Here is an 18788-nt window from a genome sequence, read left to right on the forward strand (position 1 = left end):
TTCCATAATTTGAAAAACCCAGGAGGTAGTAGTAATCACCATACAGTAGTTTACATTGCAGTTTAGATACTAAGGGCCTATGCTGACCTCCATGGTGCTCAGTTTACAAGGTACATCAGATAGTCGCCTCCTCAAAACCTTCACTCACGTGGCTGCAACACAGTATCCATTATTCCGACTTGGTAAAAAGGTTTGGTTGTTGTTCCACTAAATATTAGAATTGGCAAGACATAACCTAAGTGACTTTGCATTGTTGGGAGCCAGGTGTAGTGGGTCAGGAATCTCCAAAAGAGCCACCCTCCTAGGATGTTTACACGCTACAGCCTCTAGACTTTACAGTAGAGAATTATGTGAAAATTAAAATCAGAATATCCAATGAGTGGTAGTGCTCTGGGTGACAACACATTTGTAATGCAAGAGGTGATAGAATGAACAGACTCATTCAAGGTAACTAAAAGTCAAAAACGCAACCACAACTTTTCACTAACAAAAGGTTATCTCTGAATCAGACCTTGAAGAGAAAGACGAGGCCAGAGTGGACACGTAGATAAGTGATAATTCAAAAAATATAACAGTTTGAATCCATTATTGCCTTTTTAAAAAAAAAAAAAAAAAAAAAACTTATCAACATGATGTTTGCTGATGACATTGTGATCTGTAGCGAGAGTAGGGAGCAGGTTGAGAAGACCCTGGAGAGGTAGAGATATGCTCTAGAGAGGAGAGGAATGAAGGTCAGTAGGAACAAGACAGAATAAATGTAAGTAAATGAGAGGGAGGTCAGTGGAATGGTGAGGATGCAGGCAGTAGAGTTGGCGAAGGTGGATGAGTTTAAATACTTGGGATCAACAGTACAGAGTAATGGGGATTGTGGAAGAGAAGTGAAAAAGAGAGTGCAGGCAGGGTGGAGTGGGACCAGAAGAGTGTCAGGAGTGATTTGTGACAGATGGGTATCAGCAATAGTGAAAGGGAAGGTCTACAGGACAGTAGTGAGACCAGCTACAGTATGTTATATGGATTGGAGACGGTGGCACTGACCAGAAAGCAGGAGACAGAGCTGGAGGTAGCAGAGTTAAAGATGCTAAGATTTGCACTGTGTGTGATGAGGATGGACAGGATTAGAAATGAGTACATTAGAGGGTCAGCTTAAGCTGGACGGTTGGGAGACAAAGTCAAAGTGGCGAGATTGTGTTGGTTTGGACATGTGCAGAGGAGAGATGCTGAGTATATTGGGGAAAAGGATGTTAAGGATAGAGCTGCCAGGCAAGAGAAAAAGAGGAAGGCCTAAGCAAAGGTTAATGGATGTGATGAGAGAGGACATGCAGGTGATGGGTGTAACAGAGCAAGATGGAGAGGACAGAAAGATATAGAAGATGATCCGCTGTGGCAACCCCTAACGGGAGCAGCCGAAAGAAGATGATCAACTTAATGCTGCTTCTCACATTCAGAGACCTACATTCAAATTTTAGCCTGGTCACTATTCTGAAACTTTTAACATATCTCAGTTGACTGAGTGTTTTCTCTGATTTACTCTTTAACATCCCACAAAAATTAGTTGATTGGGGTCCACCTGCGTGCAATCAAAGTGTCACATGGTATAAAATGGCCTGTTCTGAAAGGCCCTTGTCTCTGGAGCATGATTATGCAAGCAACATAAAGACCAACGAGCACACCAAACGGGTCAGAGACAAAGCTGTGGATAAGTGTAGACCAGGGTTGGGTTATGAATAAAAAATACCAAACTTTGAATATCCCACAGAGCATCATTAAATCATCCATTAGAACACAATGGAAAGAATATGGCACTACTACAAACCTGATAAGAGAAGGCTGCCCACCAAACCTCACAGACCAGACAAGGTCAGCATTAATCAGAGATGCAATTAAAACTGAAGGAGCTGCAAAGATCCACAGCAGAGACAGATGGGGTTATCTGTCCATAGGACAACTTCAAGTTGTATATTCCACAGAGGGGGGCTTTATGGAAAAGTGACCTGCAAAAGCCATTGCTTAAAGAAAAAACTAACATGTTTGGAATTTACCCAACAGCATGTGGCGGATTCCCCAAATACATGGAAGAAGGATCTCTGAGATGAGACTAAAATTGAACTTTTTAATCCCTCATGGGAAAAACCATTTGTGGCACAAACCCAATCACTTTCCATCACCCCAAGAGCGCTGTTCCCACAGAGAAGTATGGTGGTAGCAGCATTATGCTGCAGGGATGGTTTTCATCAGCAGGCACAGGAAAACTAATCAGGATTGACGGGAAGATGGATGGCACTAAATACAGGGCAGTTCTTGAGGAAAACCTATTTCAGTCTGTCAGATTTGAAACTGAGTTGAAGGTTAACTTTCCAGCAGAACAATAACCCTAAAAATACTGCTAAAGCTACAGTAGAGTGGTTTAAAGGGAAATGTTTAAATGTTTTGGAATGGCATAGTCAAAGCCCAGACCACAATGCAATTGAGAATCCATGGCATGATTTGGAAGACTGCTTGACACCAACACAACTCTTCAAACTTGAAGGAGTTAGAGCAGTTTTGCCTTGAGGAATGGATGAAAATCACAGTGGCTAGACATGCTAAACTAATAAAGATATATATAACAGAGACTTGCAGCTGAAACTGCAGCAAAAGGCGACCCTACAAAATATGGACTTGGAGGGTAAATGTCTATGCACACTCAAGATTTGTTTTTTTCTTTCAGAACTGTGTGTCACAGTGAAAATATTTTGTACCCTCAAAATCAAATGATGCTTAACTCAAAAATCCATTTTAATAACAAGTTGTAATAAAACATGATAAAACACTAAGGGGGATGAATACTTTCACAAGGCACCGTAGTTGATGAACTCCCTGTCAGCAGATACAACTGAAATGGTCACATCTCCTATAGCTTTTGCTAACCACCTTTAGTAGCCAAAAATGAAGACACCAACTGAATTCTGCAAATTTCATAAAGAAGGTTTAGTCATGTATTTTAATAGAATGTTACAAACCAAATATAACATGACATGTGACTTTAAAGTCCATCAAAGTAGGGAGTCACAGAGGAATACTGGAATTTCCACAACATGTGTAGTTCAAGCTGATCGGTCCTTCCCAGAAAGAGTGTATTTTGTTACACACACCAGTCACTTGATAGAGAAGAGCTGCCCACTTTAGATCATCATAGCACATACAGTATATGACCTTTTGTGTCCCAGTGATAACCAAATACACATAACCAGTACTATATTTGGACTATTCATCCTTAAGCCCATTAGATACTGCTTATTAGTAGTGTTAACCATGCTGCTGGAGATCAGAGTGATCCGATTAGTCATATAAATAGAAATACCATAGACATGTAAGTAACATCCCTAACTTATCTATCAAAATGCCACCAAGAGAATTATACAAATTAGACTTACTAGGTATGAAAGCATGGGGCTATCTGCTTGGACCTTCTTTTTTCTTTATTGTGCATTTAGAATATGTTCATTCTTCTCTTTGAGCAACCTATAATTCATTATGTCTGATCTGCAGGCCCCACACCCTTTTACACAATATCTTCATTGCATGCCAAATCATTACAGACAGTCATCACGTACTACACGATCCACTGTGCTTGTCACATTCAAATACAATGGCAAAATGCACCAACAATAAATAAGGAGATGCTGGTCATCAGCAAATATTTCACTTTGTGATTCAATGTAAACAAACAAAAAAAAACAAAAGCTGGGCTGCACATTCACTGTTCCCATTTCCCAAGTGAAGTCTTTTGGACACAATCCACCTGTACTGGAATGGTGCAGACTAGAAACAATGTTTATGTGCTTTAAATATTAACTATTATAAAAATGCTTCCTTCTCCAAGTCACTTGTAGTACCACCATTTTCAAGTATTGATTTGCTAAAACTGGCCATCGCTGAACAAAAACAGAGCCTTCACCTCACCACTTTTTTACATTCGCCATACATCATCCTAGCTAGACTCCCACCACCGCAGTCCATCTTGTTCTCAAGAATTCTACCTGCTGCACTCTGACAGAGGAACTCATTGAGAAAGCAGGCCAGGCCCAAATGTAACTGCAGCTCCTGTGACCAACAATCCTGCACTTCGGACTACCCAACTGATATCTCATGGCTAAATTCTTCAGTTGGTCACAATCTATGCAGGCTTCAACTCTCGGCCCCTTCTTCTCTCTAAATAAATAGGTCTGCACAGCCCCTCTTTGTGCTCATTTCTCAAAATATCTAATATAGATATGCAATTCTCAGACCGAGTGCTTGCCTGTTATGTACATTTAGAAATAAATAGAAGCACAAAGAGAGGCTGAGTAGGGCCTGACTGGTCCAGACAACGCCAGTGGCTCAATCATGAGGGTCATTTCTCTGTGACAGCAGCAGCCATAGGTGTTCGGATTGTATTTCGAGCTGTAGCTGTGAATTCTTCAATTTCAGAGTTCAACCGTCGGATCACCCATTCCATTGCTTCACGGCCCTGAGGAGGACACAAACAGACAATCAGAAAAAGTAGAAGAATCCTATGCACACTTTAGCATTAAACCCAACAATAATAACACATGAAGATTTGTGAAGAAGCACAACACAAAATACAAAAGCAGACAGATATTTCAAGATATTTGCTGTGATGACTTTCCCAAAACAACATGATTTCTTTAAGCAGGTCATCTCAAAGGCTGGTGTTCCATACCTTGCTGGCGTTCGATGATATTGTGCTGGCCATTACTCCCTCTAAGTAGCTACTAAGGCTGACACCTTTGACAGTGATGATTGCCTCTTGGGTGAGAACAGTCCTAATAAACAGAAGCCCGTGAGAAGCAGTGCTGATAATATCAACATCTTACTCATAAATTACTCTGCACAACATACCTCTCAGAGTCTTGAGGATGGGGCTTGTAAACCAATCTCTCATCCACTGAAACTAAGTTAGTAAATGTGATCTTAAAAAGAAAAAAGAACAATCATCATGTAGGACCTTGAGTAATGTGTGTACTCATTCACATTTGTCAAAGACAAGGATAATATTGAAGCCTTACAGAACCATGATGGGAGAGTAAAAGTAAAGTCAAATACCTATGTGTGCATATATAAAAAGAACAGACATACAGTGGGTACGGAAAGTATTCAGACCCTCTTCAATTTTTCACTCTTTGTCATATTGCAGCCATTTGCTAAAATCATTTAAATTAATTTTTTTACTCATTAATGTACACACAGCACCCCATATTGACAGACAAAAAAAAGAATTTTTGAAATTGTTGCAGATTTATTAAAAAAGAAAAACTGAAATATCACATGGTCCTAAGTATTCAGACCCTTTGCTCAGTATTCAGTAGAAGCACCCTTTTGAGCTAATACAGCCATGAGTCTTCTTGGGAAAGATGCAACAAGTTTTTCACACCTGGATTTGGGGATCCTCTGCCATTCCTCCTTGCAGATCCTCTCCAGTTCTGTCAGGTTGGATGGTAAACGTTGGTGGACAGCCATTTTTAGGTCTCTCCAGAGATGCTCAATTGGGTTTAAGTCAGGGCTCTGGCTGGGCCATTCAAGAACAGTCACAGAGTTGTTGTAAAGCCACTCCTTCGTTATTTTAGCTGTTTGCTTAGGGTCATTGTCTTGTTGGAAGGTAAACCTTCGGCCCAGTCTGAGGTCCTTAGCACTCTGGAGAAGGTTTTTGTCCAGGATATCCCTGTACTTGGCCGCATTCATCTTTCCCTCGATTGCAACCAGTCGTCCTGTCCCTGCTGCTGAAAAACACCCCCACAGCATGATGCTGCCACCGCCATGCTTCACTGTGTATTGGACAAGTGATGAGCAGTGCCTGGTTGTCTCCACACATACCGCTTAGAATTAAGGCCAAAAAGTTCTATCTTGGTCTCATCAGACCAGAGAATCTTATTTCTCACCATCTCAGAGTCCTTCAGGTGTCTTTTAGCAAACTCCATGCGGGCTGTCATGTGTCTTGCACTGAGGAGAGGCTTCCGACAGGCCACTCTGCCATAAAGCCCTGACTGGTGGAGGGCTGCAGTGATGGTTGACTTTCTACAACTTTCTCCCATCTCCTGACTGCATCTCTGGAGCTCAACCAAAGTGATCTTTGGGTTCTTCTTTACCTCTCTCACCAAGGCTCTTCTCCCCCGGTAGCTCAGCTTGGCCGGACGGCCAGCTCTAGGAAGGGTTCTGGTCGTCCCAAATGTCTTCCATTTAAGGATTATGGAGGCCACTGTGCTCTTGGGAACCTTAAGTGCAGCAGAAATTTTTTTGTAACCTTGGCCAGATCTGTGCCTTGCCACAATTCTGTCTCTGAGCTCTTCAGGCAGTTCCTTTGACCTCATGATTCTCATTTGCTCTGACATGCATTGTGAGCTGTAAGGTCTTATATAGACAGGTGTGTGGCTTTCCTAATCAAGTCCAATCCGTATAATCAAACACAGCTGGACTCAAATGAAGGTGATCTCAAGGATGATCAGAAGAAATGGAAAGCACCTGAGTTAAATATATGAGTGTCACAGCAAAGGGTCTGAATACTTAGGACCATGTGATATTTCAGTTTTTCTTTTTTAATAAATCTGCAACAATTTCAAAAATTCTTTTTTTTTGTCTGTCAATATGGGGTGCTGTGTGTAGATTAATGAGGAAAAAAATTAATTTAAATGATTTTAGCAAATGGCTGCAATATAACAAAGAGTGAAAAATTGAAGGAGGTCTGAATACTTTCCGTACCCACTGTATGTATATTTATCCATGAAACAATGTGTATAATAGTACATGAGCTCGTTTTGGGTGTCCCACCAGCAGAAGACCCAAGACATTATGTAGCAGGAAAGTGCCTGCAGTGACCGTAACTAACTAAACAGATCAAAGTTCAAAGGCTACTTACATTTGAAGATCTGAGCTCAAATGTCTGTTCTTCTGGATCCACAACAGATTGCTCTTGTACATATGTCCTCGTACGTGTGGCACCAATAATCTAAAAATAAATTCAACAGAGAATGAGAGGCATGTAAAACTCTCAATGCTCAAAGGCAAATTGTGCCCCAGATGCCTAATCTGGACAAAACTGCAGGCTCTCAGTAAAACATCACTACCACACTTTTTACAAAAGGGCTACACAATGCACCCACTGCGATTCCAACACAGAATGACGATGCAATAGCAGACCATTACCATTTGGAACAATTGCAGGGGCAGAAAATTCCAAATCAGCCAGGCTTTCTAGGAGAACTTTCATTCTGTTGGACACTTTGACAGGCCTTGCATACTTGAAACATGCATATCCACTTAAACTGGCTTGTACTGGGGTTTGCATGCAAAAGGCTCTCTTCAAGAGTCTGTTCATAAAAAATAATCGTTACTTTGAACTACTTACAGATTTGACAATTGATGGTAGCCCCCATTCAGTGCTAAGTAGCCGGCAGCTATGCAATCTTCCTTGAATATCCACATGTCTGTTGAGAACATCAACACCAACCACACTAGGATTCATAGGGTTGGGGTATTTCTGCATAGCTGCCTTGGTAACAGTGTCCCATGGATGGCTATGGACAAAGCAAAAAATACAAATTAATATATTAAATGGATTCTGGTCAATTTGCATGAGAACTGAAATACATTTGTCAGTTCACAATCTCTAGTCAGTAATAGGATTGCTGCTGTTTTTCTTTGTATGGAGAACAATTTCACTGGCATAGTCCTGATGGAGAAAAGGCTGCTGTTGGTTTTGTTACAAGAGGACGTGTCAGTATGAGACTATATTCATTTGTTATTTAAACCACTTACTCTCTGCTCACAGTCTAATTTTCCAATCCAGAAAACTCTCATGATAAGAAATGTTAAAACTAGAACATTTTAGGCATGGATATCATTAATTAAAATTAATTAATATCCTTATAAAAAAAAATCACAACTATGCCCACATTCTCTCACAAAGAAAAAGATGTTACTGTACCTCCACTTTGACAAGGAGGGCACACCCGTTATTCAGGTAAAATGAAGTGAAAAGGTTGCTCATGCACCACTGGATAAAACCTGCCTACCTATACTTCAGCAAGTGTCCCCAGTCCACTAAACTTTAAACTGATAGTCAGCAGTACTGAAAAATAACTCAAATCTTTCTGGAAGTTACTTCTTTCATAGTCAAAAACTACCCCTCAGCAGAAACCCTGTAACATGCAAACTGTTAAAAACTAGGATGTGTCAAAGTGTAAACGCACAATGGACTGAAATATTTAAAATACTGTTGCACCCACAACAGATCTCCAAAGGGAATAGCCTTTGGCATGTTACAACAATAATGGTATGTGAAGTCTCATCTATAATTTTGGGTTAAGACATATACCTAGGGGTTGGTACAGCAGGTTTGAGGAGTGCCATGCTGCTGTAAGCAAAGGGTCAGGCAAGCAGCACAGTCTGCGCACTGCAGCGTCAAATCCATCTTAATAAAAGAACAAGTGCCTGCATGTCTATGTCTCTGTCATCTGCAAAATTTGTGATGCACCACCTGTTGGAAGGATAAATGTAAATTATTTTATTACAAAATACGTTCCAATAGATTATGCTAACCGTCTATGAGGGGTTAAAATCTAAGTAATCAACATAGTCCTCAGCTTTAATGTTTGCAGTGCACAACTAGTATAACTTCAATAACTGTATCCTAGAGCTCATAAGGAATTTGCACAGCTGTTTTGTAAACTACTATGTGCAGTTTCACACTGAATAACAACTTAAACTGCGGTTATGGTCGCCCCCTGCTGCATTTATGTTGATCCTTTGACCTTTGCATCTTGACACCAATAACCCCTGGATGATAAAGAATGTTCAAAGCCCTGCAGTCGCAGAATAGCACAGAATCATTTCTTAAAGTTTATGCTCTATTGGATGTAACACGGAAAGCAATGTGCACTAAATACTTTGTATATTAAAAGAGGCATCATGGTGGTGCAATTGGACAAATTTCCTTGCCGGTCAATAACATACAACATTTGAAACACAAGTCAACACTAGTGTTACAATACTGTTTTCAGAAAGGAGAAACCACATTTTCTCAAGAATACTCTTCATTGTAGAAGAACATGCAAGGGGCAAAAACAGACCTGTCTGCTGCTTTCAGAGGATATCTGACCAGGTGTGTAAGCTGCTAATTTTTAATTATGCTTTAACATTGTGATTAGCACACCAAGATTTAAACTGTGACTATTATACATGTATATAGTGGAAAACAGCCTTTGGATAGGGCAGACAGATGTAAGCTGGTCCTAATCCAACCAACACATTTTCCAAAGAGCTTCAGTACATCAGTTTCCAACTTTCAAAGAAGTAAAACAGCCAAACTCAGTTCCCTAGTAAACTTTTAATCTGTCGTAAAAATATGTACTATTATTTAAACACCACATTAAAAAATCCGAGTAAACAATTATTTAAAAAGGGACATCTCTAGTTACTTGCTGCCAACATTAAATCATTGCATTTTTATTTTATTTAAAAAGGAACAATGAGACATTGCATCCATATAAGCATATAAAGCAATTCTGTAAACTGCTGACTAATCAACAGATTTGTGAAACGCATATTGGATATGCTATGATAAAATTCAGACACATAGTTGAGCTTTTCAAACAATCTGAACAAAACTGTTGCAAGCTCTTTCATTTGCCATAATAAAATCTTCATATGGTGGGCACAACGGTGTAGTTTTTAAAGCTGTGTCACAGTTACACCTCTCACTGTTCAACTGTAAATTACCCCGCATATGTAAGTGTGAGTGAATGCCCTCCAATGGAATGGTGGATCTTACCAGGTTGGCTTTGACATCCTGCAATAGAACGAATGTTTAAAAAGAACTGATAGCTTGATAAATTACAAAGTGGAACTGTGTATTGGGGTGGTATAGTGGCGGAAAAATTTAGCACTGCTGGCTCACAGCTACAGGGACACACATTTAAGGACGTTTTCAAACTCATAGTCTGTTTGATTGGTTACTTTGTTTCAATTTCCAAAGAGTTCATTTGCATGTCACATAGCAAACTGCTAAGAAAAGCAGAAGGCACAAAAAACACTCTGTGGTGCTGTTGTGGCCTCTGTTCATTGGGCAAACACATTTGCCCTGGAAAATCATCAACACTGTATTTATAATAATTAAATGGTTTGTTTACCAAACACCACTCTGTGGACAGAATGTCTGTTATCTGATAACTAGAAGAACACATGAAAATGATGCATTACTTTGCATGCTACAGAAAGAACAATTTTCATCTGGTTGACTGTACACTGATGTACCTCAATTGCATTTAGACAGTAAAAGTATCAGGTGCATGTAATGCACTGTGTATTATGCTACTCTCCAATAACCTACTATGTGAACATTTCTATTTAGTTTACCCAAAATCTCCTGTCTGTAATCAATTAACATGGAAATATGCCTTATGTTTACTCCAGAATGTCCAATTAACATTTACAAAACAGTATCTTAAGTTAATGCATCTCCAGGATCCGCATTGTGCCAGGCAAAATCACATTAAAAGAATGCCCACCTGTGTGCATCACTGTAGTGGTGCAAACTACGGGATTTACTTATTGATTGCACAGGACACTCATTTCTTGACAATTCTGTATGTGATTTTATCTACCTGATCACAAGTGAATTTAAACCCTTAATTTTATTTTTTAAAATAACTGTTTAACCTGTTATCTGATCGCAATGGAGATAAAAAGGCTGAATCAGGTACAAGGATGTATCTAACTGAATGGTAATTTTAAGAGGTGTTCTATGCAAACTTCCATGCAATTGTGGATTTTTTTTTCAACTAAAAATTGTACACTTACCAACTGAAATATTTCCCATCATACTCAGTATTTCCAGTAGTTAATTTAGGCCAGTGTCAGAACATATTCCCACTTCACGTTAACTGCTCGAGGGTCATTACAAAAAGAGTGGCCCACACTAGAGTGCAATTGGCACGTTCGCATATACCTAAACGAACCGGAATATGGGGGGCAAATGGCTTCAGAGCTGGGGGGAAAAAAACTTTCCAAATGAAACGGATGTGAAAACGCCTCAAGTCACCAAACGAGTTTAGTTTACCCTTATTGACGTGGGTTTTCGCTCGTTACTCTAGGTTCCTTAAATCTTCCCCAAGACAGGCATGCGTGGTCAAACAGCATCTAGGATTTGGCGATCAAATGGTAAAAGCTGGTCAATATCCCGCCAGATGAACGAGATAGACTATCAATCAGGAGTTTAACCAGTTAAATTATTAAGCAAACATCTACATGCCACGCCATTCTACGATTTCTAGACCACTAGTCACGCTGTGCAAGCATGCTGAACGGACAATAATATCGTTTATTCCTCGTTTCAGATGAGAAGATAAAGTGCAAACATCACTCATATCTAGCCGTATGTCAGCATAAAGGAGGATGCCAATCGACCAAATAAGATGCGACGGTAAAAGAAATACATTTGTGTAAAACAACCGGAAACTCCATGCACTTCCAGAACACCTAAAGCTTTGACGTCAAAGCACTAAAATCAGTCGTCACGAACGTGAAATCAACGTGCCCAAACAGCAAAAAACGTCCAAATGTTCTTGCGTATTCCCGTCGCAGTTCCTTAATGTGCATATGCGCAGTGCAGCATGACAGAAGTTGCTACGATACAGGGGCGGAGTCAGAAGCACTATGTAATTGGGAGAAAGGTCAAATTGTGATGTAACACTAGAGCAGGGCTGACGGAGCAGCATTCCTGCCCTGAATTGCACATTCGGTATCAAGCGAACTGAACGTCCTGTCCAGATATTGCGTCGCTGTACAGAGTTCCTTCAAGGTTAGTGGGACGTCACGACGCTGTAGCCATGGCTTCCTCGGTTGGTATTGCCAAATCAGTACACTCAACAAAATGCTTAATGTCGTTAACGGATATAAAATCTGGTTTCTATTTTATCTTTGCATTAAACAATATGAACACAATAAATGAAAGGGAATCCGTTATAAGGTGCTCAGTCCACTCTTCAAGAAATTAGGGTGTTTAAAAACAGCAGATATGGACCGGCAAGTTTCAATTAACGGGCTTTACTTCCCTCCGATACTAATCGTATAATTGCTTGAAAGCGCTCTCTCCATCACTGGCCTCTAAAACCCGTAGATTGTGAGCGGCGAGTTCCGCTTAATGATACTTCCGCTCTCATACAAAGTAATTTTTCGTGTGGCTCTTACACCAATAAAAGCTCACAAACATAAAATATACTTCGTTTGGTAAGAAAAGTATACCACTTTAACAAGTCCGAGTACTAACTTAATTCTAGGCAATTTCCGCAAACTTCTAGGCCATTCTAAGGATATAACTTAACCACGCCGGCGCCCCAAAAGAAAACTCAAAGATCCTGTCTCTAGCAGCAAAATCTGTTTCTATGCTCGACCCAACCGATTAGAATATGACTCCCACTTACTTGAAAACGTGTTCGGAGGTCCAGATCTTCATAGTGAAAAGCACTAGCAGTCACGAGGAACCACACTGTCAAAGTCACCGGCTACCGCTCGCGCCGGAACCTTCCAGAGGCTTATCTTAGCCACACCCTCTGTGAGGCACATGATCGGGCCCTGGAATTCCGGACTACGGTAGCTGATGAAGGCCATATAGGGTAAAGACCCTACGTGGACCTTCTCCGAGTACGTCTGATTTCCCAATCATCCCCGAACCTTTATAAACGCATTGTAATAGAATTGCAAAATTATGACATATTTTAAAGGTTTTCAGCGCTTACGGCTAGCTGGGAAAATTACGCCCACATGCTGTACATCTTATTCTCCCAAAACATATACAGTACTGTACATGCCATTTGACTAGATTAGGTATGAAATTAGTACATTAATAGTGGGGTTTTTTAGAGTAATTACAAAAATGATTATAAAAGCACAGTCAGTCACTGTCCAACCCGCTATATCCTAACACAGGGGTCTGCTGGTGCCAATCCCAGCCAACACAGGGCGCAAGGCAGGAACAAAAGCTGGGGCAGGGCGCAACACACACACACACCAAGCACACACTAGGGACGATTTAGGATCGCCAATGAACGTAACCTGCATGTCTTTGAACTGTGGGAGGAAACCGGAGCACCCAGAGGGAACCCACGCAGACACATGCAAACTCCACGCAGGGAGGATCCGGGAAGCGAACCCAGGTCTCCTTACTGCGAGGCAGCAGCACTACCACAGCGCCATCATGCTGCCCACACCTAACATGTAGTCCTGTTTTATATTAGGAAATTAATCAATGTCCATTTATTCCATTACCAGCACAAAAAGTGTAATATCATCCTCAGAGGCAGTGACCAAGATAGGTTACCAAAGCTACACTGCTCAAAAAATTAAGGAGGAATTAAACACCATTTCCGCATTATATAAAATCCTATTAGAGTCCCTACCTTTCAAAGATCCAAGAGGACATTGGGAAGAAGATCTTTTAATCAATATATCAGGAAAGGAGTGGAAGGTAGCAAAGCAGAGAATTCACTCGAGCTCCATATGCGCAAAGCATAGAATTATTCAACTAAAAATTATATATCAAGCTCATCTGTCTCGCTTAAAACTGTCCAAAATGTTTCCAGGGCAAGATCCAACCTGCGAACGCTGCAACCAAGCTCCTGCCTCACTGGGTCACATGTTTTGGGCCTGCACCAAACTAACATCATTTTGGACCAAAATTTTTAAGTGCCTTTCAGACAGCCTTGGGGTCACAATCCCTCCTAACCCACTAACAGCTGTGTTTGGTGTTCTTCCAGACGGACTTGAAGTGGAGAAGGACAAGCAAATGGTGATTGCATTCACTACACTTTTGGCACGCAGACTTATTCTGTTAAATTGGAAGAATCCTAACTCTCCTCTGATAAGTCAGTGGGAAACCGATGTTTTATATTATTTGAAATTGGAAAAAATAAAATTCTCAGTTAGAGGATATGTACAAAATTTTTTTAAAACCTGGCAGGATCTAATCAATATTATTTTAGAATAAGAGAAATAACTATTACCGCATTTAATTCCCTTCTCCATTTCTTATTTGCCTATATATTTATTTCTCCCTTTCTTTTGTTTATTGTTGCCTTATTAAAAAGCCCTAAGCAATTCTCCTTTGGCTAAGCTCTCCTTCTCAGGGGTGGGGTTTGATTTGTCTTCAATTTTGTTTGATTATAAATTGATCTATTTGTATGGAATGATTACAATAAAAATTAATAAATAAATTTTAAAAAAAAATTACGGGAATACTTAATCTTCACAATCTAATTCCATGTCAATTAAGCTTCAGGGATATCAGTCTGTCCAGTTAGGAAGCATAAGCAGTTGTGAATCAGCTACACCTGCTTTGGTGTAAATGAGACATCAGGAGATGGGCCGTTACATGAACAGAGCTGGACAGGGCCATAGAAGGGCATCAACCTAGCAGCAGGACTGATCCTTTGTGTGAGGAGAAGCACTGCTAGAGCCCTACAAAATGACCTCCAGCTGGCTACTGGAGTCCATGGTCAGAAATAGACACCATGAGGGTGGCTTGAGGACCTGATGTCCTCTAATGCAGCTCGATTGGCATTCGCTTGAGAATAACACAATTGGTAGCTACGCCATTGGTGCCCCGTTCTCCTCACAGATGAGAGTAGGTTCACATTGAGCCATGTGAAAGACCTGAAAAAGTCTGGAGATGCCATGGTGAACGTTATGCAACCTGCAACATCATCCAGCATGACCAGTGGGTCAGTAAAGGTCTGGAGAGGCATATCCCTGGAGGGTCAAATAGACCTCCACATGCTAAGCAACGGTACACTGACTGCTGTTAGGTCCTGGGATGAAATCCTCAGAGCCATTGTCAGGCCTTACGCTGGTGCAGTGGGCTCTGGACTCCTCTTGATGCAGGGTAATGCCCAGTTTTATGTGGCCAGAGTGATTGGGTAGCTCCTGGATGACAAATGCATTGATGCTATTTACTGGCCCGCATGTTGCCCAGACCTGAGTCCAACTGAGAACCTCTGGGACGTTATGTATCGGTATATCCAATGCCGCCAAGTAACACCACAGACTGACCAGGAGCTCACAGATGCCGTGATCCAGGTCTGGGAGAAGATCCCCCAGTACGCCATCCTCCATCTTGTCAGGAGCATGTCCACACATTGATGAGAGTGCATACAGGCATGTGGAGGCCATACACAGTACCGAGTCACATTATGAGTTGCCGTGATAAAATTCATGCAAGTTGGAACAGCCTGTGATTTCAGTTTTTAACTTTGATTTTCAGTGTGAGGTTGAATCCAGCCTTCAGTGGGTATGTGTTTTTGTATTCCATTGACTATTGTTACATCATTTTGTTCTTAATGAATATTACAGTCTTACTCAGTAAAGATTTTCCACTTGAATATTTTGTTCATCGAGATCCAATGTGTGATTTATTTTTTGAGCAGTGTAGTTTCCCAATGGATTAAGGCAGCAGTACAAATGACAAAAAATACTTTAGACTGTAACTCACAAAATAATAATGTATTATCAAGTTTATGTTTATAGTTACCATTTTAGAATCGAGCAAACATAAATTCCTTGGAAAAATACAATTACCGTGTATAGGCCAGTAACTCTGTACATGGGTAACTTTTTTATTAAGTAAAGTGGCTCATTTGGTCTCCTGGCAATAAACTCATTATTTCTTCATAGCATGTTTGTTAGGCCTCTTGATGAGGCTGTTCATCTAGTGATCACTTTGATTGCCTTTTACTAAGATTTTCCCAAGTTTTTTTTTTTTTTTTGTTGATGTTGGTGTTTTGTTTTCAGTGACCTAACTCTCAGGTCCTTGCAGTGAATGTCCCATCTCCACTGATGGAATCATGGTTGCAGGACTGAAACATGCTCCAGAAGCACTAGGTGCAAAGCAGAGCATGGTGCTGGTCCTCCACAGGTCAAACACATGCACACACCCACTTTCCAGGAATTTCTCATTTGTCTGCACAGGTGGGCATTGCATAGTATCTGTAATGAAGTTAGCAGGTTGTCTTGGCAGAAACGTGGATCTATTCCGGTTTCTGTGTACATATTGCATGGTCTGTGTGTGTGTGTGTGCGTGTGTGTGTGTGTGAGAGAGAGTACTTGTAATCCAATCTTGTATTTAAATGTAACTCTACTGTATTTGTAACAGTGTGTATTGCTCTCTCTCTCTCTATGTGCCATGTCCAATGCAGATGTTGCTGAGCATGGTCTTCCATGTGTTCCTTTTCCTTGCCCTACTAAACCTCTCATTGTAATTCTTGTTGTTCCCAGATCATCTCACAGCAAATCCACTGATGGTGTTTCTCTGCCTTCCTTTTGCTCTCTTTTCATTGCTTTTACCTAGCAATACAACACTTTAATGCCTTCATCTCTGGTGAAGTGTCCCAAATATTTAAATTGTCTGTTCTTCATCTCATTTAGTAAATGTCTTTTCATCTGCTCTCTTTTTAATACTCCTTTGCTGTTTTATCTGTCCACAAATTTTCAGCAGTCTTCTGAAAAAAATACAGTACTGTGCAAAAGTTTTAGGCAGGTGTGAAAAAATGCTGTAAACAAAGAATGCTTTCAAAAATATAATGATTGTTTATTGTTATCAATTTACAAAATGCAAAGTGAGCGAACAAAAGAAAAATCTAAATCAAATCAATATTTGGTGTTACTACCTTTTGCCTTCAAACCAGCATCAATTCTTATAGATACACTTGCACAAAGTCAGGGATTTTGTAGGATTATAGTCGGGTGTCTGACCAACCAATTATACCAAACAGGTGCTAATGATCATCAATGTCACACGTAGGTTGAAACCCAGTCATTAACTGAAACAGAAACAGCTGTGTAGGAGGCTTAAAACTGGGTGAGGAACAGCCAAACTCTGCTACCAAGGTGAGGTTGTGGAAGACAGTTTCATGTCATGGCAAGATTGAGCACAGCAACAAGACACAAGGTAGTTATATGGCATCAGCAAGGTCTCTCCCAGACAAAGATTTCAAAGCAGACTGGGGTTTCAAGATGTGCTGTTCAAGCTCTTTTGAAGAAGCACAAAGAAACGGGCAACGCTGAGGATTGTAGACGCAGTGGTCGGCCAAGGAAACTTAGTGCAGCAGATGAAAGACACAGCAAGCTTATTACCCTTCGAAATCGGAAGATGTCCAGCAGTGCCATCAGCTCAGAACTGGCAGAAACCAGTGGGACCCAGGTATACCCATCTACTGTCCGGAGAAGTCTGGCCAGAAGTGGTCTTCATAGAAGAGTTGCAGCCAAAAAGCCATACCTCCGACGTGGAAACAAGGCCAAGCGACTCAAGTATGCATGAAAACATAGGAACTGGGGTGCAGATAAATGGCAGCAGGTGCTCTGGACTGATGAGTCAAAATTTGAAATATTTGGCTGTAGCAGAAGGCAGTTTGTTCGTTGAAGGGCTGGAGAGCGATACAATAATGAGTGTCTGCAGGCAACAGTGAAGCATGGTGGAGGTTCCTTGAACGTTTGGGGCTGCATTTCTGCAAATGGAGTTGGAGATTTGGTCAGGATTAATGGTGTTCTCAATGCTGAGAAATACAGGCAGATACTTATCCATCATGCAGTACCATCAGGGAGGCGTATGAATGGCCCCAAATTTATTCTGTAGCAGGACAACGACCCCAAACATAAAGCCAAAGTCATTAAGAACTATCTTCAGCGTAAAGAAGAACAAGAAGTCCTGGAAGTGATGGTATGGCCCCCACAGAGCCCAGATCTCAACATCATCGAGTGTGTCTGGGATTACATGAAGAGACAGAAGGATGTGAGGAAGCCTACATCCACAGAAGATCTGTGGTTAGTTCTCCAAGATGTTTGGAACAACCTACCAGCCGAGTTCCTTCAAAAACTGTGAGCAAGTGTACCTAGAAGAATTGATGCTGTTTTGAAGGCAAAGGGTAGTCACACCAAATATTGATTTGATTTAGATTTCTTTTTTGTTCATTCACATTTTGTTGATTGATGAAAATAAATTATTAACACTTCCATTTTTGAAAGCATTCTTTGTTTACAGCATTTTTTCACACCTGCCTAAAACTTGTGCACAGTACTTTATATCTCACAGCTCTTTAGTCTACCTTCTGTTGCTTTGCTGACAATCCATGTTTTACAACCATAAATCAAGACAGACCAAACATAACACCTTTGAATGATCATTTTTGTTTTTATTGTTACTTACAATTGGAAGTGCATTTTATAAGAATATGTTGAATGAAATAGAATAAAATCATTCAATCTTTTTAACTGACGATAACAAATGAAGTGCAGCAGGTTGGCCTAGTGGCACACGTGATGGACTTAACACTATAACAATGTTGACTCAGTCACCTACTCCTTATGTATCCTTAAGCAAGCCACCTAACCCTGCATGCTCCAAATGTAAAACAAATGAAGAACATTAGACTGTAGTGTACTCCCATATTTGTAAAGTACCCATAAATGATGATTACAATAGAAAGTAACACCAGGAATTCAAATGAGGCACATGGCCTAGTGCCAGATGTTTTTCCATTACAAACAAGAGCTCTAACTTAGGGTATTATGTTTACAGTGGTTCCAACAAATGTATGCAATGGATATTTGCATACTTCCCTAAATGGAAAATATAAAGGGAATTATTGTTGTGATAATTGTTCCCTTTGCCACTTTGTTTTAACTTTTTTTTCTACAGAATACACACCTGTTTTTTTCAGCCTCTTTGATATTTGCTTATATACTTTCACATTACAGGCTGAATTGTC

At 40.5% G+C, this 18788-nt stretch overlaps 1 protein-coding gene across 1 annotated transcript; it reads right to left on the bottom strand.

The window, feature by feature from the left end:
• Positions 1-2952: 2952 nt before the first annotated feature.
• prelid3b (PRELI domain containing 3) lies at positions 2953-12611 on the bottom strand. The gene is made up of 6 exons (XM_051932611.1): positions 12456-12611; positions 7382-7550; positions 6893-6982; positions 4882-4952; positions 4703-4805; positions 2953-4489 (listed from the first exon to the last, which is right to left on the bottom strand). Exons 1-6 carry the CDS (start codon positions 12485-12487, stop codon positions 4373-4375), a joined length of 582 nt encoding a protein of 193 aa, XP_051788571.1. The 5' UTR covers positions 12488-12611; the 3' UTR covers positions 2953-4372.
• Between the last annotated feature and the right edge of the window lie 6177 nt (positions 12612-18788).

The sequence above is a fragment of the Erpetoichthys calabaricus genome, chromosome 10 (assembly GCF_900747795.2).
Source record: "Erpetoichthys calabaricus chromosome 10, fErpCal1.3, whole genome shotgun sequence".
Lineage (NCBI taxonomy): Eukaryota > Metazoa > Chordata > Cladistia > Polypteriformes > Polypteridae > Erpetoichthys > Erpetoichthys calabaricus.